The sequence below is a fragment of the Vollenhovia emeryi genome, unplaced genomic scaffold (genome assembly GCF_000949405.1).
Source record: "Vollenhovia emeryi isolate VEMERY1.0 unplaced genomic scaffold, V.emery_V1.0 DF939165.1, whole genome shotgun sequence".
Classification (NCBI taxonomy): Eukaryota; Metazoa; Arthropoda; class Insecta; order Hymenoptera; family Formicidae; genus Vollenhovia; species Vollenhovia emeryi.
Window position 1 is genome coordinate 76,438 of NW_011967201.1, and position 10,558 is coordinate 86,995.

Genomic DNA, 10,558 nt, shown 5'->3' on the forward strand with positions numbered 1-10,558 from the left:
CACGTCTTTCTTATCGGGCTTATCGGGCCGGGATGGAAGCTCGGAAAATAACCGGCGATTCACAACTGGTTCTCCGCCGGCACGTTATCATGTCCGCAATGTTGTTGAGAAAAATCGGCTCTACAACGCGAAACTTCGTACGCCTTAACGTGGACGAACGCGGACAAGGACATTTATTCCCCTCTTTCCTCTTCTTACTTTCCTGTTTGTTTTTTACGAATTTCCGTATCCCGGAACCGAGTGTCCGCCAACATACGGTTTTTTCTCCCCCTCTACTCTTCCTCTTCCTTGAAGACAGTGAGAAATGATAGTCGAATCGATGTCACAAGTACCAATACGATGTCAAATGACGTTTTAATGACATATTATCAACATTAGAGACGTAACTAATGTGACAAGATATCATTTCATGTCATTTTGCTGCTTAGGATAAAATACATTGAATTGACATCTTTTCGACCTATCATTTCTCATTTGTAGACTTCTCAGCGAGAAATGACTTGTCGATCGATGTTGAAACGCTGTGGAAACGATGTCGAATCAAATTGATGTCAAATTGACATCGTTCCGACGAATCATTTCTCGCTAGGTTGTTGCGTGTCGTATTAACGTTACTAAAATTTGATATATTAAACGCGGTGCACCGTTGCGTGTCAAAATTTTTATACAATGATACACGAAGACACGTGTGTCTCATACGTCATCACGGAACTGATATACATATAATGATGGGATTCAATACTTACAGGCAGTTTCGAATAAAAACAATATTTTCACTACCCAGTCAACAAAATGTTAGCAGATTGGCAGGAGATTTATCAGAAACCGATACCAAAACCATAGCCATCTGTGTCCGCATTTGGCTTTTATTTTGGCAACAGAGTCTGTAAAGCATACGCTGTCAACAAATTGTCGGCAGAAACTGAACAGATCCAGTTATGTAAGCAGATCTTGTTGTATTTCTGCTGGCAACATGTGATCGAATATATCAGTTCCTGTATACAATCTGCAGTCTTTCTGCCTTCAAAATTTGTAGTAGACATCTGACGAAATCTGTTCAAATATATTTGGCTATCTAGGTCCACTCGAATCTGCAGTGAGTTTGAATAATCCTTTCACGAATATCTCGTAGAAAAGAAAAAAAAACAAGAATTTGTTATCTCCAAGAGAAGAATATAAACTCGAATCTGGATGAAATGTATTCGAATTTTTACTAGAAATTTAATATTTGAAACGTAATGTATGTGTGTATACGTGTATATATATATATATATATATATATATATATATAGACATAAATATCTCCTATTTATTTCAATTTTATAGTAATTGATATATTAAGGTAACATATTTAAGTATTAAAACTTGTAAAAGATTCGATTCTTTACGATAGAAATTACGTACAAATATTTTGACTTAAAAAACAAACACAGTTTAATGGAATACGAAACTCTAGATATGCAAAAAAGGTATAAGAAATTTTGTTTTTGTTAACTTTTGTTAAAGGGTTTCCAGAATATTTAAGAAAACAAGGGAAAAAAAGACAATAAGAAAATTCTCGCGAGATTTAGATATGAAGTACTTATAATTAGTAATACGTTCTGATGAGTTCAGGGGAAAATTATTTGCTTTGGATATGTCAGAGGAGAGACGCCGAGATTCTAGAACCTTGCAACAAGTTTCATTGCAGAGATAAGAAGTGACACGGGAACGGCGCAATTATTGGCGAAGGAAATCAACTGAATGAAAAAAACTCATTAAAATAAGGAGAGGGAATTAAATCAAAACAAAACAATTAAGGCTAAAGAATCTCCCGGAAACGGAAAAAAATATATAGCTGCCATAGCTAAAAACTGCACGTGGCAACTAAATTTTAGTTAACATCTAAAGTGATTTTTGTCGACCCAACTGGCAGGAAACTTTATTCGTGAATCTTACATCCACGAAGTTTTGATCATCCGGATTGTGGTCCTTATCAAGTGATTAGTAATAGTTAAAATTCTTATTGCGAAAAAATATTACCCCAGCCAGGATTCGAACCTGAGTAATATCGCGAAATTGTGATTATCCTATCGTATGTCGACCTCTGTCCTTACCTCGTTCTTATCGTGTACTGGTAAAAAATTGACCTTGATACAAAATAATTTATTCAAGTTTTCCGTTATTTTTCGATTTTTCGAGAATTAAAATATGGAATACTTATATAAGCACGACCAAATTTAACCGTACAGAAGTTTCCCTCAAATGCCAAGCATTACCTTCATTATACATATGTTAATAACTGCGGAGCAGCTATTATTGGTAGCGGACTATGAATTTTTAAACACCTCTCGAACGCCATTTACCTTGACATAATTATAAATTATTAATGTTCGTAATTAATATTCATACTTCCTTCGATTATGTCGAAATTTGATCTGCGTCACTCGAGATCGTCGGATACACCGGACGAGCCAGTATACCAAAATGTAAATGGGACCTTTATAACAACTAATAAGTCACAGCAGTATGAAGGCAGAGAGTCACGGAATTTCATATTTAACAGATAAGAAAATTGTAGCAACACACATATAAAATGTACTTTTCTCTTCTTAACTCGCGTCATATTTATCTTGCTGTAATTTAATTAACAAAATGAATAAGTAAAATCTCATTTTTAAATTTTTTCTGAAAAAATCGTGGTAAATGTTAGTTACTAATTTTTGCTACTGAATACTGATCCTCGCGAATACATGTTCGTGCGACGTTCATCTAAAATATATCACGTCTACAAAAGTAAGGAATATTGAGCATTTAAAATGTATAAACGCGCGTATATTTATGCCACCGTACACATACACATTACAGACACATAACATTTGATTATTCAACAAGTTTTTAATTGTTGCTCTGCACCTTTATACTTTCTGGGTATAAACTTTACGCTTTAAACAAATAATGGGAAGAAAATTTAGGAAGCATTAAGAGTTGAGCAGCAACGTGCTCTATTACAAAATAACTAATAATTACTCTACACAATAGATAATCCATCAGCATTTGACTGAAAGTGGAGAAGGATTATATTATTATGAATTGCTTCTACAAAATAGGAACAAATATATATTTCATAGGTGAACTCATAAAAAATATTTTGCCGTTTATCATATAAAAAACACTAAATTACATCGAGTTAAAATATCAGTTGCCTACTGTTTATGATAACAATTTATAACTATAAATAAATTGAGGAATCGAAGGGATTATAACGTTGATTTGAAGGTAATAACAATATAAGTTGATTTTATTTATAACTTATTAGAAATAATCAGAATTGAAATTCTTTTAATGTTTTATTTTATACTTCACTTTATTTCAACTTGCCAATTTTGTTCACAATCAAAACTGTTATGGCTCAATTCCTCAATTTATAAATTCACTGTTCAATTCCTTAATTTATGAATTATGTAATACCTGTTTTTGTGTTTTGTACTTCCAGTCTTGTAATCATGTATATGACTGCAAATGATTGGATAGGACTAGCAACTGTTTTGGCTCACTATTTCTATCTTAATTAATTACTTATATTTTGTTCAGATTCGTAAATTATATGGAAAAAAAACTCTAATGACATATGACATAATATTGAATAACATTTTAGAATAAACAAAGAAAAAATATAAATTGCTGGTAATGTAATAATTAATAGTGACGCAAACTTGTCATCGATATGGAAATTGCCTCCCCTCTATTCTATCGCGTACCTGCAAATAATTTTCAAAGAAAATGCGGACATATTATTGAAAATATCAGATATACACCATTAAAATAATCATATTCGTTAATGTTTTAGAAATTATTATACGTGTGTATACTTATGGTCAATTTTGAATGATTACATTTTCGAAATTGTGCATAATGTGATAAATAGATAATAAAAATAAATCGTAATTTGCATTTGGCGACTCGTCAAAAATATGGACAATTTTTTTCACGTTTAAAATTACATTTTCTAGATATGTAATTCGTACTTTAGACCATTCTGCATTTATGTGAATATACAAATTATATAAATACCATTGCATTATGAATATCCTCATGAGGCCCCTTGGATTTAGGCGGTAATTTCGGCAAAAGTGCATTAACATTTATATCAATTTTAGGATCTTTCTCTTTAATCTGCTTCACAGTTTGCTGACAAACTTTTATTACCGACTCTGCATTCAGGCGACGGTCATCACTCCACAATGGACAGCTATGTTTAAAAAAAAAACCGTAAGATAAGATAATGTTGACCCGATTGCACGCTGATATCTAATTAATTACATGTCAAAACTTACAGACTGGAATTTTCTGCTCCTTGACCCTGAAAGTGCCTATAATCGGTCACTGGTTTGTCACAAATGTAACACATCTGCGCGCCACATAAACAAGTCATTTTATTACAGCCTTCCTCCTTGAAAAACGTTCGGCTGCATCTAAAGCATTTTCGGACCAGAGCTTCGGTCATTCTCTCTTCCAAGAACAAACGTGCAGACTCAGTTTTCTTTTCGTTGCATTTTAGAGGTATATGGTTAAGTTCCTTGCATAATCTAATACGAAAACAATTGATTAGTGCAGTTTATGTGCAGTCATATGCTTATTCCTTAATATCTTTTCCAAGTGCTGAACTAACTAGTACTTTGAAATGCAGTATCCTAAACTGTTTTGGAACTTATAATCTTCACTTGACACTTTCATTTGACCATAGGATTTCATGACAACAAAAATCGATTAAATCAAAATTGCACAGTAATAACGTTAGGATTAGACTTACGGGCAAGATTCTTTCATGCATTCCGGATTGAGGCATCTAAAAACCTTATCTTCCGGTGGTGGTATAGATGCAAAGTGACAGAATGGACATGACACTAAGCCTTCGACTCCAGCGGCCATTACCTCCGCTTCTTGCCGCTTGCAAAGCAGTATACTGAATTTTGTCGGTGGTAACACTCGCTGAAGCACAGATATAGGAAACTCACATCCGCAGTTTAACAAGCAGTCCACACGTGTGTTGCCGTCTCCTAGGACCACGTCCGTGCCCCGTACTATGCACGAATTGCAAAATACGTGGCCATCTTCACACGTGGAGCACTTTGATGGCATACATTCGTTGTCGAAGCAGCAGTGACATTCGAGCAATTCATTTTTTAACTGAAAGAAAGAAATACAAAAACTAACAATCCATCTAAAGAGCAAAATAGTTTTGATTCCCATTTTAGAACATTTCGTACTTTAAGCTCATTAAATTCCTGTTCTTCTTTTTCTTTCATTTCATTCAAATAAAGTCTCAGTTCTGTTTTATGTTGTATAAAAGCACATTCTTGAAGGAACGGTATATCCTCTGTTAGACCCATCTTGTTGTATTTACTTAGTCGTCTACTTTTCATATCGGGGTTTAACGCTTCCAAGGCCTTTGCAGTTAAGCTTAAATTATGCATACCATTAGTGTATGCGTTCAGCAACGTGTTCACCTGCAGAGAATAAATTTAATAGTACATTATTTAAGATCGAGATGTTAGACAACATAACGACAAAACAGTGGTATTAAATCTCTCTACTACTTTATACATGTATCAGAAACTTTTTATGGAAAAATATTATTTCAGTACGATAAAGTAACAAAAAAAACAAATGTAAATCAAAGCAAGGTAATAGATTACGCTACTGAGTTTCGTAGAGAAGAAATACAATAATAATAAACTTAGAAATTTTAACTGTGACGCAACAACAATCGAAAATCCATAATCAGGAATTAAAATTAATGATGCACTCGAGAGAAATCTGAACGTGTATCTTAAATTAAGCAATTACCCTCATTTTGCTGAAGTAATATTTCAGAAAATCTATCGCATGCGCATTAAATTGACAAATCCTCTTGTCGTTCTCGAAGTATGCAAATGGATCTGGAAATATCTCCAAAAACTGCTCAACTTTGAAATCCGTAGTGTACTGCTTCTGCTGTTCCGTAATCTTCTTCCTAGCCAGATATTGCGCCCTTGTTGGATAATCTGGCTTTTCCAATGTCGTTTGGACAAACTTTTTAATTTCTTCGTTATCGCCGTGCATGTCCTCGACGACTTTTCTTAAATAAACAGGATCTGCTTCAGGGAATATCGTCAACAAGTCAGCGTATTGCTCATTCATGTCGTAAGATGGATCGACCTCTTCCACCACTGGAGCTGGCTTGATCGGTTTCAGATTATATTGGCCACAACTGAGCAGTGTCTCAATCAAGCCCTCCAACAACGACTCTTCCTTAAAATTATTGTATTCTTTAACATAATCGTGACATAACTCTTTAATAAATCGAGTTTTTACAGTTGAGAACATGGGCAATAATTTCAGGTAGATATTATTAGCCCTCTCATTTAATACTATTTTTCTGTGAGTATTTTTTTCGTTAGGAAACACTCCTTTGCCCTCCTTTCCTTTGCTTGTGGCGCCACTGGAGTTTCCAGCGTTTTGTTCATCTGCTGTGCTTTTTACCTCCAACTTCACTTTCACTTCCTCTGTACCTATCTGTGCTATGTCATTGTATTTTATTGTGCTTAACATTTGAGGTCTAGAACCCACCGGTGGCACAAAATGCTGCAAAGAAAATTACCAATTAACATCTAATTACGTTAATAAGAAAGCTACACAATATCTGTCATAATGATCAATTTGAAACATAAACCGAGTCTATCGTAAGCTTACGAGAGCTCCTGAAACGTGAGCTCGTAGAGGAAATTTACAGAGGCGAGAATAAATTGAAAACTCCAACCTGCGCAACATTCGGGCTCCGTACTGATTTTCTGAGCATCATTAATATTACACGTCCCTTACGACTTTAACGTGTCGATTGTAGAACTGGAACTGCGTAAGACAGCGGATCAACACCGTCACGTGGAAAAATTTGAATAATCGGTTGAAATTGAACACGCGACACGACCGACGTTAAACACGACGTGTAAAGACACGGGGATGCGCGTATCGCCGCGGAAAAGGGCATCGTAACACATAAATATAAATATTGCTCTCGCGAGCACTCTCGGTCGAGCGGTAACGTTTGAAAACAACGCAGCATGTTCCGCATCATCCACTACCCCCCGCCCCTCTCGTAAATTTTCCATTTTCCGAAAATCGAAGACGGGACGCACGTTTCCAGGTGAATTTGGTAAAACTGCGCCAAAAGTACACGCGCGTGTTTACCTCTTCACTTCCCCTGTTGCCGATCTGAGATGTACTCGCGATGCCCGCTTCCTGAACGTTGTAACAAGCCATGCTGCCGCCCGCTCTTTGGCGGTCCGCCACGTTTACACCGGCTGCTTCTCCAGTTGCCGCTCGGAATATATCGGAAGAGAACATATCCTGGGCGCAGAATTCGCCAAAATGCGGGGCGTAAGGATTAGCATTTATCATGTCCGCGCTCGTCGGCCGCTCTAACGCGCCGCGCGAGACTGCTCGCACTGCCGTCCGAGGAGACAGTGGTACATCGCGAGATGCGCTTTTGTCATTTGATGGGCCCGGTAACCTTGACAAAGCCTCTGCACTCACAGACACATTCGATCCGTATTCGCCAAACGGCGATCGTAACGCGTCCACATATTGCCGTACTCGTTTCATTTTCTCATAATGGCAGTCAAATGTCAGCGGCCCCGGGACCAATTGTAACTTTGGCGGTGATAAAATAGGAACTGGCGGTTTGAAATTAGCATTTAACGGGGGTTGCGCGTGGGAACCTAAGAACTTGGCTGGCTGCAACACCCTCGATGTAGAAGGCAAGGCTGCGTTGTCGGGATGATAATTCTTCGTGGGTTCTGAATAGCTATCAGTCCATGGCTTGAAATAAACTAATGGTTCTTCTTTCCAGTGTTTCACAACTTGCAGCTTGCGATAATTAGAGTAGCCTAAAAATGAGTTTGGCGATAAAGGCTTAACATCTTCAAGACATCTTAAGCATTCTTCCGGAATACACAATTCCACGTCTACACTTCAGCAAAATCGAATAAAACTTATACAGAGTGATCTTTCGTTGCTCCAGCCGATTCGGAGAAAACTTTAGATTAAAGTTAGCACACACTAGCCTAGTAAAACTGTGCACTAATATCTGATTAGAGCAACAAAATTGAAGAACCGTCTTCAATCGAGATATCTGATGAGGGCACAGGTGTTGTGCTGGCGTAGGATAGCTATGGGTGGTTCTCGAGGGTTAGGGGTGAAGCAACGAAATCAGATTCATCACGAGTGGCGTGCAACAAAATCGATGAACAGTCTTCAATCGAAATATCTCATTAATTCAGTTTTAAGGTGTTGTGCCGGTGTAGGAGAGCTAGGGGGTGGTTTTCGAGGGTTAGGGGTGGAGCAACAAAATCAAGAATACAATAACTAATTAGCAACAAATTTGCTCTAAAAAATATGTTGTTTTTTTATTTCTTTTTTTAAATATATGTTTTTTATGAGTGTTTAATCTAAAGTTAGCACAACCACTATTTTCTCCGAGTCAGCTAGAGCAACAAAATCGGGAATTGAGCAACAAATTAGCAACAAAAGAGCACAAAATTTCTGTACAAGTTTCATTCGATTGTGCTGAAGTGGCTGTGTCAGCTTAATAGACGTCACAATTCCTCTTTCTTCACCGACATCGCGCACGATTGATCGGTATTGTCCTAGTTAAAATTGGCTGCGTTCAGCAGAAAAGGCTGCCTTGCAACTGTCGTAGAATTCGTGAGTCTGATTGGAGTACGCTCTCAGATTCAGCTAGGATTAAGGGAGCTTAGTATGTACCTATTTTTGAAATATTGGGAATTTATAAAAAATTTTACCCGTTGTTCGCACATGCGTATGTTCGGAGACTTGTAAAAAAAAGCGTTCGGAGTCGTTTCACTGAAGCAATCACAAATTATAAGAATTTTAACTTGCAATGAAACTTAACTGTGAAGTTAGGAAGAAAGTGTAATCGCATTGATTCACATAACTAATCCCGGTTTTTCGTCAACGTCACTTAACTTTGATCTTAGTTCAACTTATCCTTTGCCTCTTTCTAACTGTCCCCTTAGAGAGAGCGAAGGTTGAATTGAAAGAAGATCAAAGTTAAACGACGTTGGTGAAAACGGATGGAAAAATTAAAAGTACATTTCTGAATTCTTAATACAAACATTCTACGCGATAACATTCTCTTAGGCTCGGTTCCGCCAAACGTCGCTCAACTTCAATCTTGGTTTAATTCATGTTTGTCTCTTTCTAAGGTAACAGTTGGAAAGAGACAAAGAACAAATTAAGCTAAACTTAAAGTTAAAGCGACGTCGGTGAAACCGGGCCTTAGTAACATTCTACTTTATTAACGTCTGTATTTTTTTAACCGTACCTGGCATCTTTTAATAATACAGACAATTTATTGCGAAAAGGATTACCTCAGCCAGGGTTTGAATCTGAACCTCCCTACACTCTAGGCGGGCGTCTCGCCAATTCGACCACCGAGGCACATGACAATATTTGTCGCAATAACAGTATAACGATGTTGTCTACGCGTATATTTTCGATTTTTGTGAACTGCGCGTCGATAAGGGTTGTCAGCCTTTCTACTTTATTGCCCAAACTACATGAGAAGAGCATATATATTCGTCCAGGTTGTATTTAAGCTACTTTTTGCCACGATTGCACATACAAAATATTCTTTGGGCACACAACATACGCTAATCAGATTCAACATTTTTATAACAGTTGCAGAGCAGCTCCTTCCGTTGAGCGTAGCTCGGCGTAGCCACCGATCAGCGTAGCCACCGATACTCGCGACACCCTTCATTCTGTCAATCTCACTCGTGAGTGACGCAAATATCCTATCTTCGAACTTACTGGTATAGTCTTCTCTCGCACCCCTTTTTTCCTTTTTCACGACGACTCGCTTCGTACCTGTTTGATCGGGTTGCGAAGAGGCGCCGCTACTGCGTTTGCCGTAGCTTTCCGGCGGGCCGAAATTCGATTGTTTCACCGACACCGACACCGACACCGACGCTTGATCGACAACATTGTCATCTGTGTCAAAACCTACAATCGTGACAGTCTCAGTACCATCAATCAGTCATTAACGAATATTTAAACGTTCCATTTTCAAAACTTACCCATGTCGCTTTTCCTCGTACGTTGCTTTTTCTTTTTCACGATCTTTGTACCAGTCTGATCTGCTTGTGAAGAGACGCCGTTAACGCATCCTTCCGGCGCGCTGAATTTCGTTGATTCCATCGACACCGCCATCGCAAAATCGTCTTCGTCGTCTATGTTTACATCTATGTCTATGTCGTAACATACAATTGTGACAGTCACCATCATCTCAGTCGTTAACGAATATTTAAACGTTCCGTTTTCAAGCTTACCGAGGTAGTCTTCCATATGCTGCTTTTTCTTTTTCACGACCTGCTTCGTACCCATTTGATCTGCTTGCGGAGAGGCACCGCTACCGCGATCATGACTTTCTTCCGGCGCTCTGGATGTCGTTGGTTTCACCGGCACCGCCAACGCTCGATCGAAATCGTCGTCCGTGTCGAAATCTACAATTATGACA

The 10,558-nt window shown here is 37.8% G+C and overlaps 1 protein-coding gene across 1 annotated transcript in view; it reads right to left on the bottom strand.

The window, feature by feature from the left end:
- Positions 1–2,792: 2,792 nt before the first annotated feature.
- Positions 2,793–10,558, bottom strand: part of LOC105564441 — a 12,729-nt gene continuing 4,963 nt past the window's right edge. The window contains exons 4-13 of the mRNA XM_012016799.1: positions 10,371–10,551; positions 10,119–10,289; positions 9,853–10,044; positions 7,210–7,907; positions 5,830–6,606; positions 5,250–5,489; positions 4,793–5,169; positions 4,317–4,568; positions 4,054–4,231; positions 2,793–3,740 (exon numbers count right to left, since the gene is read on the bottom strand). Coding sequence (XP_011872189.1) covers positions 3,699–3,740; positions 4,054–4,231; positions 4,317–4,568; positions 4,793–5,169; positions 5,250–5,489; positions 5,830–6,606; positions 7,210–7,907; positions 9,853–10,044; positions 10,119–10,289; positions 10,371–10,551 — 3,108 coding nt within the window. The 3' untranslated portion in view covers positions 2,793–3,698. The remainder of the gene's footprint in view (positions 3,741–4,053; positions 4,232–4,316; positions 4,569–4,792; positions 5,170–5,249; positions 5,490–5,829; positions 6,607–7,209; positions 7,908–9,852; positions 10,045–10,118; positions 10,290–10,370; positions 10,552–10,558) is intronic.